Source organism: Elephas maximus, chromosome 3, assembly GCF_024166365.1.
Source record: "Elephas maximus indicus isolate mEleMax1 chromosome 3, mEleMax1 primary haplotype, whole genome shotgun sequence".
NCBI lineage: Eukaryota > Metazoa > Chordata > Mammalia > Proboscidea > Elephantidae > Elephas > Elephas maximus.
The window spans coordinates 33,158,125-33,177,859 of record NC_064821.1 but is presented as its reverse complement, the minus strand read 5'-3'; the positions used below and the strand labels follow the sequence as shown (position 1 = coordinate 33,177,859).

Here is a 19,735-nt window from a genome sequence, read left to right as displayed (position 1 = left end):
AGAACAAGTACAGCCAGAGCACTCCTTAGTAGCAAGGGTGACAAGACTACTTCTCACCTACTTTGGACATGTTATCAGGAGGCATCAGGCCATGGAGAAGGACACCATGCTTGATAAAGTAGACAGTGAAAAAGAGGAAGACTCTCAACGAGATGGATTGACACAGTGGCTGCAACAATGGGCTCAAGTGTAACAACGATTGCAAGGATGGCACAGGACTGGGCAGTGTTTTGTCCTGTTGTACATAGGGTGGCTATGAGTCAGAACCAACTCGAGAGCACCTAACAACAACAATGTAAATATACCTGGGACTATATCCATTCCTAGCTCACTGGCCATACAAAAAAAGGCTGCGGGCAGAATTTGGTCTCCACGCTGTAGTTTTCCAACCCCTGTGCTAAAGAGAGAGAAACGGGAGATTCTAAGAAAACAGCCACTGAACATGTCTCGATTCCCCTCCCCTCCCAATCCCAATATATCTGTCCTTTTTGAACCAAAAGTCTTTGGAGACCCGTGGCAGTTGGGTGGGAGTAAGGTTTCTGTCTCTGGGAGAATCCCTGAAGGGACAGCTGGAGTTGGAATTTCTCCCCCACATACCAGGTGAGAGCCCTGAGACATGCTGAAGAGTACTCTGGGATGAGGACAAGACACAATCCATCCTAGGGAAAGTCTGGACCACAGGAGTCTATGAACTTCTTGGATAAGGTCAGCATCAGCCGCAGTGTGTGCGTATATGTGTGTATGGTCTCTCTGGTCCCGAAAAACCCCAAGAAGAACCCTGTTCTTGTATCTGGCAGGAAGTAAGGGGATTGAGGAGCAGAGAGGCACTTCTACACAACTCACTGGTGCACACATGGACCCACTGGACTGGAGAACCCACCTCCTTCCATCATTTGGGAAACTGTCACTGCCTCGACCCTATATCTGAGGCCCCCCCAAAAAAATGACAACATGTGAGAAGGCCCAGCAGCTGAAAAAAGGATGCTTCATCTGAATTGACATCCAACAAATAGAGCTGCTAAAGTAGAGAGACAACAGCTTTCAACAAAAACCATTACCATGAGTCGATTCCAACTCATAGCAACTCTGTAGGACTGAGTAGAACTGCCTGTATAGGGTTTCCAAGGAGCAGCTGGTGGATTCGAACTGCCAGTCTTTTGGTTAGCAGCCAAATGCTTACCCAGGGGCTACGGGCCCCAACTTTAAATGAGAATACTAAAAATAAGGACTTAAGGATATTCAAGCACAGCACCAAAAAAGCTCTCTAAAGCTTAAAGGCATGCTTTCTGCATGGGAAATTCTGCTGAATGAATTAAAGAATTGGGTGATCACTGTCAAGAGCTAAATTAGTGGCTTAGAAGACCATGTGGAACAAACATCTCAAATCACAGAACAAAATGCAAAAGGATGAAAATCATGAAGAAGAAAAGTCAAACTGGAGATCTAGGAGATCTAGTATGGGAATAACAGAAGTTTTTGAAAGAGTAGGGGGGAAGACACATGTTCAGGCCCCTTCTACCCAAAAAAATCCTCCCTCAACCTCCTCTCCTGCTTCAATAACCACTCTACATCCCTCCTCCTCTTCACAGCCAAATTCTAGAAAATGTTATTTACACTGTGCTGTCTCCACTTCCTCCCACCCATTCACTGTTCAACACACTGCAGCCTGACTTCTGCTTCCAACACTTGAAAGAATGACTCAATGTGCCAAAGGCTTCCTCAACGTTAAGTCCACTGGCTGCTTCTCAGTCTTATTTATTTAACTTGGGTCGCATTTGACTCTGTTGATCTCCTTTTCCTGATACCTCACTCCCCTATTGGAGTGGCCAACCCATCTGAATTTGCCCAATGCTTTCCCAGTTTGAGCACGGAGAATCCAGGTTCCCAAGAACCCCTCAGTCCTAGGCAAACTGGAACAACTTTGCAAGCTAGTCTTCTCTTGCCCTGTAGTGTCTTAGCTTGTGTTCCCCCCAAAACAAACACTGAGACAAAGATTCAAGTTCAAGTAGTTTATTTTAGAGGCAATCCCACAACACCAGTAGGTGATTGGAGAAGTGAGTCAGAGAAAGAAAGCCAGTAAAAAGGTGTTAAGGATGTGTTACTAAGCAGGCTACCACTGTCGGCAACTGGAGCTTAATCTCACTGGGAGCCTGGCGGTGTCGGGGGGATACCATGGAACACACACCTCTGAGTTATTCCACCTGTGGGGCAAGGGAGCTGGGGTATGCCTATATCAAGTCCAGGCTGTTCCAGGAAGCATTTTTCCCTGGCAGTTCCCACCTGCCATGCGGGAAACCAAGTGGACTCAGGCTGGCATGCACCAAGAAGGTGAGAATTAAAGACATGGGAATGATATGACCACATCTGCTACAAGCAGGATTCTACTCTTGACCCACTTCTCACTTGACAAGGGAAGTTCTAAGAACGTCGGCAAGAGTTTAAAAACCACCAAAATTTAAATGTATTGTGTTCATAAACATTTTTCTTCATTGTCTCCGTTAACGGTGACTCCATCTTTTCCTGTTGCTTAAACTGAAAACATTAGAGTCATTCTTTACTCTTCTCTTTCCCTCACGCTCAACATCCAGTCCATCAACAAATCCTACTGGCTGTGCCTTCAAACTAGATCCAGAATTGTTTTTACCTCCATAGTCCCTGGCCCAAGCCATCACCATTACTCACCTGGATTATTGTAATAGTCCCAGGAGAACCACACAATTAGCAACTCAGCCCCTGTCTCCTCTCTTAGCCTAGCATAAATATGCTAAAAGTAGCCAGCAAACGTTTATCTAAAGGGACAGATAGTAAATATTTTATTCTTTTCCACTACACATACCACATTGCTCCTTTCCCATAATAGGTAGCTGAGAGCAGGGTTACAAGGTCCAGGGTCCTCAGGGATAATTGAAATTTACCAATAATCCCTTGGAAGGCAGCAGATGCTACAGAAAGAGACCAACCATTGGAGGGACAAACTGAGACCAAATCACAGCTCTGCCATTTATCCACTGAATGACAATGGACAAGCCATGAGACCCTTCTGGGCCTCAGTCTTCCCACTTGTAAAATGGGGTGGGTAATTATTCCAACCTCACAGAGTTGTAGCAAATATTAAATAAGAACCACTGCATGCATCTAACAATATGTGCTTGATAAACCATGGCTATTAATTTTATTAGCAAAAGCCTTCAACCTTTGATCCCTTGGTCCGAAAGTGGTTAAAAAGGGACTTCTTTCCTGTTTACCTCCCTGCAATATATGAAAGTAAGATAGGTTGGAGCCATCTCCACTTGGGGGACCTCAGTGTGACTCATAGTTGTGACCACAGCCCCCTGCTTCCTCATTTCTCACACACATGTTGAGGGAAACTGAAGTTTCCTCTTCTGAGATGTGGGAACTTCCCCTGGCCCCAGAGAAGCAGTTACGTGAACCAAGGGTCCCCTGGGTGCAGGGCATAGAACAGGACCTCCACCCACTCTGCAAGTGTGGAGAGTATGGTGGGCTGGTTTGGGTACTCATGAATTGAGGCAAGGGTGTGGAGGTGGGAGGAGACAAAGGGAGAGGAAGCAAAAGTGAAGTGAGTCCCAGCCTCCCCACAGCCCCCTCTTCTCAGAGCTTCCTCGCCTTAATCACCTGCTTTCCCTCAAAACAGGAAAGACTCTACAATTAGTCAAAGGCAACTTGTTGGTAAATAAATTGCTTGGTTTAGAGAATGTGCACCTGTAATAGATTGAATTGTTTCCCCCCAAAATATGTATCAATTTGGCTGGGCCATGATTCCCAATATTCTGTAGTTGTCCTCCATTTTGTGATTGTAATTTTATGTTAAAAAGGATTAGAGTGGGATTGTAACACCACCCTTAAGTCACCTCCCAGATCCAAGGTAAAGGGAATTTCCCTGGGGTGTGGCCTGCACCACTTTTTATCTCTCAAGAGATAAAAGGAAAGGGAAGCAAGCAGAGAGTTGAGGACCTCACACCATCAAGAAAGCAGCACCAGGAGCAGAGTGCATCCTTTGGACATGGGGTCCCTGCGCCTGAGAAGCTCCTCGACCAGGGGAAAATTGAGAACAAAGACCTTCATCCAGAGCCAAGAGAGACAGAAAGTGTTCCCCTGGAGCCAGTGCCCTGAATTTGGACTTGTAACCTACTAGACTGTGAGGAAATATATTTCACTTTGTTAAAGCCATCCCCTTGTGGTATTTCTGTTATGGCAGCACTAGATGTCTAAGACAGCACCTATCTCAGGATCGAGTTCAATGATTGCCTAAAGGGGTTGCTCAGTTGAGTTGTGCTCAGCTCAGGGTAGTACCAGCCCTCCAGGGTGCATTTTTTGGTTGTCATGATGATGAAGGTGGGGTAATTCTGGCATTTAGTGGGCAAGGGCCAGGGACACTAAACATCCTGCCACGACCAGAACTGTCCCATACAACAAAGTAGAATTTTGAGAAACACGAACATTACAAGAGCTAATAGCCCAAGAAAGTCCATACAGAAGTAAAATGAATTATATCATCAAGAATCTTTATAACCCACAGACAGCTTGAGGGCACGTATGGGTAGATATCTCCATGCTTGTCCTATGGACCTGACCGAAGACTTGTCTTTCAGCTGGTCTGGCTTTCTAGAAGTTCTACGGGCCAGATCTCAGAAGAAGTCAAATTCTACCATCTGACTTGGGCAAACCTCATCAAGAAAGTTGCTTGTCAAGAATAGTTTTGCCTCACCTACATCCCAGAAGCTGGTCCACACCAGGTCAGAAATAAGGGAGCTCAGTCCCAGCTCATCATGGTTCAGAGAAACCAGGGCATTTCAGTCCTGGGTTCAACATCAGACCCAGAGCCCTGGGGCCACCAGTTCCCAAGACCCATGATGGCAAACTTGGTGAATGCCCACCAGGCCCAGGACTGGAGACCACCACCAAGTCCTGAGTGTCCCTCCAGCTCACCATCTATTTGAGCAAGCCCCTGTCCTTGCCCTAGAACTGGCCTGTCTTGCATCCCAGGGACTTGTACTTCCAGGCTACTGTTCCAATTTGGCCACATCCATGTCTGTTCATGAAGAGGCGGGGCCTCTGTGGAAGGGCAGGAGGTACTCATCTCCAAGAGCTGAGAGGCACTGGGTACAGCCCCCAGCCTTAGTCCTGAGCTTCAGCAGGAGCATTTCCGCTCACAAATCCAATATGTAGTTTTACTACAAGCAAGGTCATTCCAGGTACCATCATTGTTCATGCTGGCACAGTCCTCTTCATGGATGTTGTTGGGTTCCTCTGGGCCCCAGAAACTACATGGAAAAGGAGGAGAAGAGGAAGGAGGGATGAACATGTTAAGCACAGGGCATTTTTAGGTGGTGAAACCGTTCCATATAATACTGTAATGGTGGCATCACGACAGTATGCATTTTCAAAACCCATAGAAAAGAATATGAACAAGAATGTGAACACTAACATTAACTATGGACTTTAGTTAATAATAGCATATCTATATTGGTTCATAAATTATAACAAAGGTACTACACTAATGCACTGTTAAAAAAAAAACTCATTGCCATCAAGTTGATTCCAACTCATAGCTACCCTATAGGACAGAGTAGAACTGCCCCATAGAATTTCCAAGGCTGTAATCTTTATGGAAGCAGACTGTCACATCTTTGTCCCAAGGAGTGGCTGGTGGGTTCCAACCACCAAACTTTCGATCATCCCCTTGGCCCTGGCTTGCACATCCTAGCTCAGCCCCATCTCCCTGTTCACCAGGACGGTTCACCATCCTGAATTAGTTTCCTGCATCTGGTCAGTCTCCTCCATCTCTTTTAAGGAGCCCTTCCTTTACATCCCAATCTTTCCAACCTTCCATATGTTGTAATGTCTTAGGTCAGGCTCCCAAAAGCAGAGGGATCTAGGTACATGGGATTTATTAAGGGGATGCTGTGAGGGAAGCGGTGTCCCTGTGTAGTGCAAACAGTTAAGCAGTCGACTACTAACCAAAAGATTGGCAGTTTGAACCCACTCAGAGGTCCCTCAGAAAAAAGGCCTGGCAATTTTCTTCTGATAGTTCACAGCCTTGAAAACCCTATGGACGATCTTTAAACCTTAAACCAAAAATATCCCCTGATGTCTTCTTAAAACCAAACAATCATTTAGCTTAACTAGTAAAGAATGTCGGCCTTGAGCATTGTGCTCTTTGAAGATCTATCTGTACGGAATCAAATCGGCATTAGCAACTCAAAAGATTAGACAGGAAACTTAGGGAGCAGTGAGTTTATGTTAGCAGGGGAGGAACAACTCAGAAAAGGAGGGTGAGAATGGTTGCACAACTGGAAGAATATAATCAATGTCACTGAATTGTACATGTAGAAACTGTTGAATTGGTGTATGGTCCACTGTGTATATTCTCAACCACAACAAAAATAAAATAAATTATTTTTTAAAAAAAGAAACTACACACATGGTGTTGCCATGAGTTGGAGTCAGAAGCAACTCCAAGGCAATGAGTTTAGTAAAGGGTTTGGTGAAGGGAAGTAGGATGAGACAGGGGCAGAAGTTGAGCAAGAATATGAATTCAGCTGGGTCCAGCCTCCACCTAATCCCACGGGGAGCTCTGGCGGGTGAAAGGCACCACAGAGCTATACCAACTTGAGATAAGGTGTTAGGGCTTCTCACAGTTAGTCATTGGCTGTGCCTGACCCAGTGGGAGGCAAGGAACCTCCTAGGTGAGGAGGCACCCATTCAGTTGAGGGCAACTCTCTGGAGAAGGCGTAACCATGAGCCCTTAGCAGCCATTGCTCACACAGCTGGGGAATGGATGCACCAGCCCCGTGAGAGGATCCAAGCTGAGTCACGCCATACCAGTGCCACGTCATGCCACGTTATCTCTAATGGGAGAGCTGCCCATCCTTCTAGGATCTTCAGTAAAAAAAGGAGACGCTGCTCATCATTGGATAAATCAAAATCTTTCTCTTCAGAAAAAAAAAAAAAAAACAGCAGAGCACGGGACATTCTGCATTATTTCTTACAACTGCATGTTAATATACAATTACCTCACAAGAAAAAGTCTAATTAAAAATGTCTTCATTAAAGAATGTAATCAGTGTCACTGAATTATGCGTGTGGAAATCATTGAATTGGCATATGTTTCGTTGTATATATTTTCACCCTGATAAAAAAAAAAATGTTTTAATCTTCCTCTTCCTCCCACCCTGTGGCTACCCCTCCTTTCCTTCTTTGTCCAGCCATTGGCCTGAGGACTTGATATATTTGAGCAGTTTTACTAAAATGTTGGAAACCCTGGTGGCGTAGTGGTTAAAAGCTACAGCTGCTAACCAAAAGGTTGGCAGTTCAAATCTACCAGGTGCTCCTTGGAAACCCTACGGGGTAGCTCTACTTTACGCTATAGGGTCACTATGAGTCAGAATCAACTTGACAATGGGCTTGGTTTGGGTTTTTTTTACTAAAAGGTTGAGATATTACAATGGAGGAAAATAAAGGTCTTGTCACAAAACAGCACCCTCCTGCTGCCCCTGTTCTGCCCAGCCTGAGGTTCTAGAGAGTCTGCTGGCTTGGACTGCAAAGGTGACAAGGACACAGGAAAGAGGAAATGCCCAGGAGGGATCACCAATGCTGTACCCCCAATCAGAGTGCCTGGGCCTCTTCCATGCCTTTAGTTTTGGAGAGGTGGGGTATTCCAGGAGGCAGGATAGGGACACTCAGGGGGCTAAGAGTGATTGCAATTTACCAACCAGGAAAGAAATTGTTCTATATGTAGCAGCCAGTACACCTGTACCAAGGAGGCCTAATGGGTCAATGGTTAAATGCTCAGCTGGTGACTGAAATGTTGGCAGTTCAATCCCACCAGCAGCTCTGCTGAAGAAAAGACTGGCAATCTGCTCCTGTAAAGACTACTCATTACTCATTGCCTTCGAGTCAATTCTGACTCATAGCGACCCTAAAGGACAGAGTAGGACTGCCCCATAGGGTTTCCAAGGAGTGCCTGGTGGATTCGAACTGCTGACCTTTTGTCTGGCAGCTGTAGCACTTAACCACTATGCCACCAGGGTTCCCCCATAAAGAGTACAGCCTAGGAAACCCTATGGAGCAGTTCTACTTTGTCCTGTAGAGTCATTATGAGTCAGAATTGACTCGACGGCACACAGCAACAACAGCTGTACCAGTAAGAATCAGCTCCAGGTCCCCAGCCACGCACCCTCTTCCCCTTATTCTGTCCCTGTGGTCTGGGGCACAGAAGAAGCAGAGAGACCCCAGGGGCCCTGGGAACTTGCCTTAATGTGACAGGCGACCCATCCAGCCAGTGCCAGTCCCCTTCGTGGTCCTTGTCATTCAGCCCCAACCAGTACACTCGCGGAGAGCCATGAGCTTTGGCCACAAAATTCTGCAGGTACAAACTCAAGTCAGCCACCAGTTCCACTACATGACCCTCAGGGTGAGCGCCCCGCCTCCACTCTGCTCCAAGTATTTAACACTTTCGAATGCCATCCTCCAGTCACATTCCAGGGCATACGACATGTAGAACAAGATCACCACCAACCTCCCACGTTGCCACATGTGGGAGGATAACCTTCCCTGCCACGAGATTTTGCACGTGACCAACCACTCTGTGCCTCAGTTTCCTCATCTGTAAAATGGGATAATAACAGTAGCTACCTCCTATGGCTTTTGTGAGACTTAAATGAGTTAATAGGTATAAAGCCATCAGAATAGTGTCCAGACACATAGTAAGGACTGTGACATTTTAACATTTAATGTTATAACACTTAAGTAACACTTTAACTATATTGATTGTTCCGTGGTAGAATTCTTGCCTTCCATGTGGGAGACTGTTCAGTTCCCGGCCAATGCACCCCATGTGCAGCTACCACCCTTTGTCAGTGGTGGCTTGCATGTTGCTATGACACTGAACAGGTTTCAGCAGAGCTCCCAGACTAAGACGAACTAGGAAGAAAGGACTGGTGATCTCCTTTTGAAAATCAGCCAGTGAAAATCCCATGGATCACAGCAGTCCAATCCACAACCATGGTGATGACGCAGGACCAGGCAGCATTTTATTCCATTGTGCATGGGGTCACCATGAGTTGGGGCTGACCGGAAAACAGCTAACACGACTGGTGTTTCCCTGGTACTTGCACGCCACCCTACATCCATAATGTGCACCTAGGCAGCAAACAATTTCATTGCCTCAGGAACAGAAAGTGAAGGGAAAAGAGAAAGGGGAAAGGGGGAATTTTCCTGGCATTTGTATTTCAAATGCTTAAAAGCCTTTGGGAGAAAAGAAGGGACTTACGTCAAAGACAAAAGATTAGGATGAAAATGTCTCATTAAAATCAAAATCTAACCTATGGTGATGGAAATCAGATCAGTGGATGCCTCTGGGGTGGGCGTGGGAGGGGGTTTTGACTGGAAAAGGGGCATGAGGGAAATTTCTGGGGTGGTGGAAATGTTCTATATCTTGATTAGGTTGATGGTTATACAAGTGTATATATCTGTCAAAACTCCCTGAACCTACACTTAGGATCTGTGCATTTTACCTTATGCAAATCACACCTCACCAATCTCAACACCAAAAATAGATTGCCTAAAATGGTGAACCGGAAGCATAGCAGTAGGAAATTACGAAGGTGTGGGTGGGGCCCTGCAAGTCATCCCTGGTGAAGCCCAGGTTATGGCAAAAACCACAGATGGTTTGGGGCTCCAAAAGCAGAGGAGACCAGGGCCCCATTTCCTGGGTAAAGCCCCAGTTAGCTGTCAGGGGTGTTAGATGGAACCTTAGGGGGCTTCACAGGCTCTCACACCCCAGCATATGGTAGAAGAAGCAGTAAAGCCCCTCGTGCCCAAGAATAGCAGGGAAGAGGTGGGGACACCTCCAAACCCAAAAGACCTTGCTGACAGGGAAGTAGGACACCTCAGGGACAGCCCTGGTGGTCCAATGACTGAGAATCAGATAACCAGGAGAAAAGCTGAAATACAGAGAGTCCTTGCTATCTGCCAGACACCAAAATGAGGACACTCTGAGAAGAGGCACCTAGTCTGTCTTGGCCACTGCTGGATCTCCAGTGCTTGGAATAGTGCCTAGCACACAGTAGGTGCTCAGAAAATTTGGTTGTATTAACGAGTTAATGAGCAAGCTATGCACTTTACACAGATTATCTCATTTGATCCTTTTCACGACCCACTCCACTGAGGTAAGTATTATTATTATCCCCATTTTATAGATGAGAAAACTGTAGCACAGAGAAGGTAAACAACTCACCCAAGATCACACAGTCAGTAGATGTCCCAGTGGATACCAGTTTGAGGTAAAGACTTCAAGGACAGCCATGTGTTCCCTTTCACCTTGACCCCACATGAGCTGTGCCCATTCAGAAGAAAAATGGAGACCCCAATTGACTCAAATTAAATGTCCACCATCGGTTGCAATGAGCCTGGAGTGACTCAATGGCAACAGGTTTGGTTTTAGTTTTTATCCTCAAAAGAAGGACTAACATGAGTTACTTAAAGGAAAGTAAATTATATTTCTTGTGCCCCTCAGTTTAGGTAGAATGATTTGTACCTGCCCTACTTACATTATTTCATTTAATCCTTCTGAAAATCCTCTATGTTAGCTACTCATACAAGTGATGCTAAGAGGAAAAGAGGAATAAAAAAAAAGAGGGTACGCACAAGGAAAAAAAACAATAAGATGAGTTCGACCATATCAATAATTACATTAAATGTAAATGATCTAAATGCACCAATTAAAAGCCAAAGATTGTCAGTTTGGATTAAAAAGACATTAACAACAAACAAGATCCAACTATATGCTGTCTACAGAAACCCACTTTAAATATAATCATATAGATAGGTCAAAAGTAAAATGATGGGAAAAGATAAACCATGCTAGCAATAATTAAATACTGCTATGTTAAGACTGTGGACTTTGAAGACAGCTACCTGGGTTCAGATCCCAGCTCTGACACCTACTAGTTGTGAGTGAACACAGGCAAGTTGTTTAAGTGTACTGTGCCTCAAATTGCTCACCTGTGAAGTATAAGTGATACATACCGTGTACAAATGATAATGCTACTTAGCTGTAGTAGTAGTAAGCCGTTAAAGTTGTTTACAAATATTCTAGGTTTTCCTTCTGGATACACACAGGTAAGACTATACTTCCCTATCACCTTAAAGAATAAGACTGCCTGCGTGACTTCCTTTGTGAGTGGAAGTATGTGGGTTGTATCTTGGTGGAAGCTTTAAGAGCCAATGCATCGTTTGCCTCATACTCTTCCAACGGTGTATCATTAAGATTTCGAAGACTGTTACTGCAGCATAATATAACCTCTCCTAACCTCAACAACCACACGTAAGGTTGTTGTGAGGAATAAATAGGTTAATGCATGTAAGGTGTTTGGAATACAGCCTAAAGAATAGAAAGTGCTACCTAAAAGATAACCATAATTATATCCCATGTTAGAGATGCAACTGTGGCTTGGAGAGCCAAGGTCACAACAACACAATCAGGATTTGAACTCCAGCAGAGAAAACCCTCTTAATCTCTGCATGATGCTACATTCTTAGTGACTCAAAAGCCATTCCAATTTCTTTCCATCCGGAGCAGGATGTGTGAATCCTGGAAGAGAGGTAGGCTGGCCCTGCTCGTTCACAGGGGTTCAACGGGGACAGCTCACCTGCTCAGCAAAGCTGCTGATGATGACCAGGTGAGAATAATTCTCCTGGCAGAACTTCCTGGCTTCCTCCCATGACTTGGTAACTTGGGAGAAGTAGTAACATTTGCCCTCGAAGGGGAGCCAGCCGTCGGGGCAGGTGACCCTGGTACAGCCTGGGGACAGGATAGGATTTTGTCAGGGTGGCCCCAGAGCCAGGGTCATGTACGTGCTATGCCATGTACAGCTGTCCAAGCTGTGCATTGCTCATCTCCAGAGGGCACTATTCACACAGACTGCACTGAGAATGGCTCTCATGGAGTTTATGCAATGTGCTGGCTTGGCCGTGCCCCCCTCTCTGGGCAGTTCCCCAAGTTCCACTCACCTAATAAGCCCCGAAGTTCCACCAGGGACTGGTTAGTGTCAGCTCTTAAGCGATCAGTGTCCTTCTTCAGGCCAGCTAGCCCTGCCATTCCAGTCACTGTCAGCAGGGATGGGCTTGAGGGTTAGAGACCTAGAGCTCCCACCCACTCACCCACCCCCTGCTAACTGCAGACACACTAGAGAGAAGCAAGAGCTGTGCTCCTATCACACCCACGTCCTAGGGGGTAGTGATAAAGCTCAAAAACCAAACACAAAACCATGCTCAGTGCCCAGAAGGAGCCCTAGAGGGGCTCAGAGGAGGGAGTAATCCCTGGGGTTTGGAGGAGTGAGGGCAGTGGGCTTCCTAGAGGAAGTGAGCTTTTGAAGACTTCCTTGAGGAAGTGGGCTTTGATTCAGTAACTGTGAGAAGAAAATTGAGGCACAGCAGGCAGGGACCACTTCAGGAACAAAGTTGCAGGGGCAAGTAGGCTCAGGAAGGCTGGTACGGAAGGGACAGAGAGGAATCCGGAAAAGCTTGAGCTCAAAGTAGGGCGAGGTCTGATGGCTGGGTCCTTGAACTCCAAGCCAAGGTTTCTCATTGGATTCTGGGCACTGAGGAGTCATGGATGGGATTTGAGTAGGAAAGTGGCTTGATGTGAGGTATGGGGCAGGGGGCATGTGGAATGGAGTAATTCCTAGGCTTCGGCAGTCATGGCGAAGCCCAGCCCAACCCAGAAAACTCTTCTCCAACTAATATGTGACCTTCCCCCACAAACTTGACCCTCCTCCAACATTCCCAGCTCAATGGATAGTGCTTCAATTGCCTAAGACAGAAACATAAGTTATCTTGACACCGCTCCCTCTCACGCACCACCATTCCCAATCCATTCCCAGGTCCTGCCAAATTTGCCTCCTAAACTTCTTTCTACTCCACCCACTTCTCTCTGTTCCCTGGCCACTATCTTTATCCAAGCCACTATAATCTCTCACTTGCTCAACTGCACCATCCTCCTCCCTTGTACTTGAGATGCTGCCTTTTACCACAGGGCCTTTGCACATGCCTAAGACCCTTAACCCCTCACCTGGTTAACCCCTTCCCTTCCTTCACTCAGCTGCACCACCACTTCATTAGGGAAGCTCTTTATGGCCCCCCAAGAGAAGATCAAGACCCCTGTTTAGACATTTTTATAAGACCAAATTCTTCTTCCTTTGGACTATTTATCAAATTCTGGAATTTTATACCCATTTGAGTGGAATTCAATTAATGACTGTCTATCTATACCAGCACAATCTAACAGAATAATAATGTGAACCACATATGTAATTTTTACTACCACATTTTTTAAAGTAAAAAAAAAAAAAACAGGTAAAATTAATTTGAGTGATATTTTTACTTATTCCAATATATTCAAAATTGTCATTTCAATGTGAAATAAACCTGAAAAATTATTAATGAGTCTTTTTTACATGATTTTTTCATAGTAAGTCTTTGAAATCAGTGTGTATTTTACACTTACAACCCAACTCTCCCCCACATCTGTCAGTTTGTCGTACTGGGGGGGCTTGCATGTTGCTGTGATGCTGGAGGCTATGCCACCGGTATTCAGATACCAGCAGGGTCACCCATGGAGGACAGGTTTCAGCTGAGCTTCCAGACTAAGACAGACTAGGAAGAAGGACCCGGCAGTCTACTTCTGAAAAGCATTAGCCAGTGAAAACCTTACGAATAGCAGCAGAACGTTGTCTGATATAGTGCTGGAAGGTGAGCCCCCCAGGTTGGAAGGCACTCAAAAGATACAAGCATAACAACGATTGTAAGGATGGCTCAGGACCGGGCAGTGTTTCGTTCTGTTGTGCATAGGGTCGCTATTAGTCAGAACCGACTCTACGGCACCTAACAACAACAACAACAACAACACATCTCTGTTAGGACTGACCACATTTCTAGTGCTCAATAGCCACACAGGACTCATGGCAATCATATTAAACAGTACAGATCTAGACACAAACTGCCTAAGTGAATAAGGACAGGGACTCTTTCTGATGTGTTCACCACTCTACCCCCAGTGCTTAGCACAGTGCCTGGCACATAGTAGGTGCTCAATATCAGTAGTATGAAGGAATGACTGAAAGCACTCACCATTTGCTTGCCACGCCATCTGCTGAAAGGTTAACATCCTCAGTTCTTCCACCACTGCCTGGTCTACGAGAAGGAGTCCAGTTTGAGCCCGGGTCATCCTGTACCCTACACCAATCTCCCCCACACCCCATCCTGGCCCTACTCACACTTAGTCAGGGTCACAGCCAGGCTAATGCACCCCAGGAGCAGTGAAACCACCACCAGCGCACACAGCCATACCATCAGTCTGTCCTCCCAGCAGCGCCCAGAACCCCCTGGCTTCTGGCTGAGGTAGGGTACTGGAGTTGCTGTAGAGGGACAGGAAGTGGAAAGACTGCTACCAGTGCTTTGGAGAGTGAGGAAGGGACCCTTGAGCCTTTATCCAAGAGGAGGGGGGACAGAGGTATGTAGTCATGGCTGTATCACCAGATGGGGTCAGCAAGAGAATGACAGGGAAAGCAAACACCAAAGAGGGCCTGAACATTTATGGAACTTTACTGTGCACCAAGCATCATGTTAACATCCTTATTATCTTATTGGATCCTCGCTCTTAGGACATCAGTGTATTATTCCCATTTTGCAAATAAGAACCAGCTGTGCTATTTAACATCTAGGACATGTTATCTCCTAACAAATGATACTACGAAATAGAAGAACAAAAATAGAGAGGACATACAGAAAAAAAATTAATAACATGTAGACCTAAATCCAATTCTATCAATAATTACATTAAACATAAACGGTCTAATTAATTAAATGCCAGAGATTGTCAGATTGGATTGAAAAAAAAAAAAAGGCCCAACTATACAAAGGATGGGGAAAGATAAACCATCAGCTGCCCAAGCTGCTCCCTGTCCAAAGAAGCCAGTGGCTCTTACATCTGGGCAGCAAATGTTCCCCATGTCTTATTCAAGCAAAAGGTTGGGCCTGAAGAGTACCTGGCAGGTCTCAGTGCTGTAGATGTCTCATCTCTTCTAAGCCCTGGGACCCTGGGACCCTGGGGGTCTGCCTATACTCAGTGGGGAGAAGCTTCTGAAAGGGAAAAAAGTTCCCTCTGGCCCCATGTCTTACCCTGGGAGCTATATGTCTGATTCAAATGCCCTGGCTGATGAGAGAGGATATGGTGCATACTAGGAGGAGATAAGGACTTGCTGGCTGGGGGCGGCCGGGATGGAGGAGGCTCCAGTTCAATACCTGGGAGAAAGAGGCAGAGAGATTTATGGACAACTTACCAAAAGACTCCATCATCAAAGAGTCTCCCTATCTCTCAGCTTTGTTTTCTGGTCAGAATGGGGGAACTGGAGAAATAGTGGGCTGTGATGCTTCCAGGTGCCCCCTCTCTCAGGCTTCTGAAACGGTCTTTCTACTACTCACCTTGTTGAGGATATGTGCAGGAGATAGGGGTGAGGTCCAGCCCTGGAAGGGGTCAGAAAGAAAATGATCATGAAGAGCAGGCAACCAGCCAGGTGAGCCAGATGTCCCAGCTCTAGACTCTCACCTGCCATCTTCTGGGGCTTGCACAGAATTGAGGGACTCTTCATCTTCTTTACTGGGGAGGGAGGAATGGTTGCTCAGTCTCAACAGGGCTAAGTCAGCACTGGGTCTCCTGTACCCCCAGCCCCAGCTCACCTGCCCTTGGAGGTCTTGGAGGAGCCATTGAACCTGAGAAGAGAAGCTCAGGTTAAAACTTGTCTGAGGATGGGAACAAGATTGAAGAAAGTGATGAAAATCAAGTTGGGATTGCAATGGGAGGTGAAGATGGGGTTCAGTGTGAGAATCGAATTTAGGCATGAACACACGGTTCTGTCATACATAGGGTCACGATGATTCAGAACCGACTCCACGGCACCTAACAACAACAACAGGGTTAAGGTAGAGTGACTAGTCATCCTGAATTTCCTGCGACTTTCCCAGTTTTCCCACATACAGAGAAAGAGAGATGGAGTGGGGAGGAAGGTCCATTAGAATGTTAAAAATGTTTTCTCTACTTGGAGGGATTACGGTGATTATTACATGCATCCTGGTTACTTGAATTTTCCAATTTTTCTATAATGACCATGTAATATCTATATAATTAAAAATTTTAAAGATATAATTGATTTTTTTAATATTTTAAAAATAATTATGGTAATATTTGGATGTTGAGAGGGCCATAAAAAATACAAGATGGACCCTGCCTACAAAGAACTCTGGGAAAAAACCAGGGTACCTTACTGAGCAGCGACCTGGGCCAGGAAAAAATACACCAAACAGCTGACATCATGGTAACTTCAACTGGAACCTGTCATGGATTGAATTGTGTCCCCCAAAAAATATGTGTCAACTTGGGTAGGCCATGATTCCCAGTATTGTGTAGTTGTCCTCCATTTTGTGATTGTAATTTTATGCTAAAGAGGATTAGGGTGGGATGGTAACACCACCCTTACTCATGTCACCTCCCTGCTCCAATGTAAAGGGAGTTTCCTTGGGGTGCGACCTGCACCATCTTTTCTCTTACAAGAGATAAAAGGAAAGGGAAGAAAGCAGAGAGTTGGGGACCTCATACCACCAAGAAAGCAGCACCAGGAGCAGAGCACGTCCTTTGGACATGGGGTCCCTGTGCCTGAGAAGCTTCTCGACCATGGTAAGATTGAAGACAAGGACTTTCCTCCAGAGCCAACAGAGAGAGAAAGCCTTCCCCTGGACCTGACACCCTGAATTTAGACTTGTAACCTACTAGACTGTGAGAAAATAAATTTCTCTTTGTTAAAGCCACCCACTTGTGGTATTTCTGTTATGGCAGCACTAGATAACTAAGACAGAACCCATTAACTAGTACAAAAACAAGCCCATCCATCGTAGATTAGATATAGTTTTTCCTGAGTCCTTTGCTCGTATCCTTGCACATAAACACTAAGTATCTAAACCCCCACCCTGCATGCCTTATGCAGGCCCCTACCCGGGTGACTTGGTATGTCGCCATCCATCACGGGAATCTTGGTGCAGACCTCTGTCTGTAAGTTCCCTAATAAAAGCTAGATCTGAACAACCTGACTTTTTCTGCCTCTTTTTTCAGAGTCTGACCTGTGCCCCTGAAAACTACTCCTGCTGCTGGTTCGATGGTATACCACAGACATGAACATCTCTGCAGGATTTTTACCTTAAGCATTCTCGTGCTAATAGGATATAATAGAACTTTCCTACTCATGCCCCCAGTTTTGATTCTTGAAGTCGGGAAAACAGTGTTTTCCTTGTAGAGTTTTCATTTCTAGAATTCTTATAACTATGTGGTACATACATAACATTTTTTCCTTTTTAATCCATCAATAAATGATTTTTTTTTTTTTTAATATGAAAGTCTCACATCCAGGGAAACCCCTCAGCCCTGGAAAAATTGGGATAATTGGTCACCCTAAGTTAAAAACAGCGTTGAGTTTGGAGGTGGGGATGGAGTTAGAATGATGATAGGAATAAAAATGGGGTTTGGCATGGAGCAAGGTTGGAGTTAGGGTCGGGATTGGAGTTTGGACTGAGATGGGGTGGGGTGGGGTTGAACATGAGCTGAGTTTGGGGATGGTGATGGAGATGTGGATAGGGCTGTGACTCGGTGTGGTTGGAATGCAGAATAGAGTCATAGCTGGCTTTGGGAAAGAAAAAGAAGTTGAGGTTGGGTTATAGTTGGCAATGGAGACTGGGATAGGTCTGCATTTTGGGATGGAGAGGGTCTACATTGGGAAGGGGGTAGCCCTGAAGTTGGGGGTGAACTTGGTCTTGGAGTTAAATTTGAAGATCATGTTGTGGCCGGGGTTGGAGCTGGAGATGAGGCAGTCAAACAGCAGAACCCGTTTCACCTCCTACCTCATGCTGAACCCCACACTGTCCGTGGATTTCTCAGGGTAGCCCCACACTGTACTCATAAATGGGGGATGCAGAGTCTCACCCCACATGGAATGGCTACTTTTCAAGGACACAGTTGGCCTGACTGGCTGAGCCCCAGGGATCTCATAGCCTCCAGGGCCCTGGCAGGAGTTGATACACAGACACCCTCCAAGCCTGCACTTTTATATGCACTTATCAGACTTACTGAGTTCTGGGACAGGACCGGGCCTTGGATGTGAATGCATGGGGGCTGGAGAACCAACCGTCCACTCTCAGTTCCTCAAACACATCAGCTTTCACATCTCGGGGCCTTTGCACCCAGTGGTTTCTTCCTGGGTTTGTTTTCTTAACAAATTCTTACTCATCCTTCTAGTTCTACTCCAATGCTCCCTCACAGAAGCCTTCCCTGGCTCCCAAGCCCCCACCACTGCAGGCAGAGACTTCAATTGCCCCTCAGGAGTCCCTCATCCCTTTGTCTATCACATCTCGGCCCTGCACACCCAAGGCTGTGCTCAGAACCTCCTCCCCCGTTGGACTGGGAGCAGGGCACAGACAAGGATGTCCCCACCATTGTGGTGTCTGGCATGGGACTGGGCATATAGTCAATGGCCCCTGAGGACCCTACTCCCCCACCCCCCAGCCCCACATCCCTCCACCTGGCCTCACTGAAGCCCGCTTACCTGGCTTAGGAGGAAGGTCCTTGTAGGGTGGTGTCATGTTCTCGTAATCATCATCCTCATCCTCCCTCGCTCCTTCCAGGAAAGAAGCAAGTCAGGGCCCAGCCCATTCCCTCCTCCGTCCCTCAAGCCCTGGCCTCCCACCCAGCTACCCCAGGATCGGGATGCTGTAACCTGGGTCCTGACCACCCCAGCCTGACCCAAGCCATGGTATTTTCAATCGCCTCATATACATGGAATATATATGAGTATGGCCAAGCTTGTACCCGACAGGTCCTGGAAGCCAGCGTTAGTATACGTGGTGCACATGGTTGCAGCCAATAAGGGGAGCCTGAGAAGGGGCTGCTAGAGCTTTGCAGCTTCTACCCCTGTGCCTTCTACTCCAACGTCTTGGGCCTTTCTAAGTTCCTTTTTTCTTCAAGGCAAGGACATGCAAATTCAGCCTGAAGGGAAACCCCCACCCACTTGCATACACACATACACACACATACACACACACTCAGACACACTCGTCTATCTCCCCAGCTTGGATTGGTGTGTGGATGATAGCATCAGCAATGAAGCTCCTACAAAGTGCCAAGCCCTGGGTGAAAAATGGATAAACTCCTTCCTTCATGGAACTTTCAATCTAGACAGGACAGACAATAAACAAGTAAACAAAGGTAGAAATAAACAACATAGTTTCCAATAGTCACTGAGCATTCTAAAAAATAAAGCAGGGCAATGGGATAAGATGGGGGCTAATGTAGAGAAGATGACCAGGAGGGCCTCCTGGAGGCAGTGACATTTGCAATAAGAAGATAAAGTAATAGATACTAAGTATTCCCACGTTACAGAGTAAAGTGCTAAGCCACTGGATCAGTTATGTATCCAGTGATTTAAAACTTATTGTTAGGTGCCATCAAGTTGGTTCTGACTCAAAGCTGCCTTACGTATAACAGAATAAATCATTGTTTGGTCCTGGGCCATCCCAACAATTGTTGCTATGTTTGAAGCCATTGTTGCAGCCACTGTGTCAATCCATCTCATCAAGGGTCTTCCTCTTTTTTACTGACCCTCTACTTTACCAA

At 46.0% G+C, this 19,735-nt stretch overlaps 1 protein-coding gene across 4 annotated transcripts; it reads right to left on the bottom strand.

Moving 5' to 3' along the window:
- Window positions 1-3,491: 3,491 nt before the first annotated feature.
- Window positions 3,492-19,050, bottom strand: CLEC17A (C-type lectin domain containing 17A). Of its 4 annotated transcripts, none has more exons than XM_049877142.1 (12): window positions 18,932-19,050; window positions 18,669-18,740; window positions 15,760-15,792; window positions 15,629-15,679; window positions 15,505-15,546; window positions 15,202-15,324; window positions 14,298-14,438; window positions 14,152-14,214; window positions 12,034-12,129; window positions 11,673-11,824; window positions 8,274-8,383; window positions 3,492-5,282 (listed from the first exon to the last, which is right to left on the bottom strand). In XM_049877142.1, exons 1-12 carry the CDS (start codon window positions 18,972-18,974, stop codon window positions 5,150-5,152), a joined length of 1,059 nt encoding a protein of 352 aa, XP_049733099.1. In that variant the 5' UTR covers window positions 18,975-19,050; the 3' UTR covers window positions 3,492-5,149. The 4 variants fall into 4 exon arrangements, with proteins under 4 accessions (XP_049733099.1, XP_049733100.1, XP_049733101.1 ...); XM_049877143.1 differs by having other exon boundaries at window positions 18,669-18,737; XM_049877144.1 differs by lacking the exon at window positions 15,202-15,324.
- Between the last annotated feature and the right edge of the window lie 685 nt (window positions 19,051-19,735).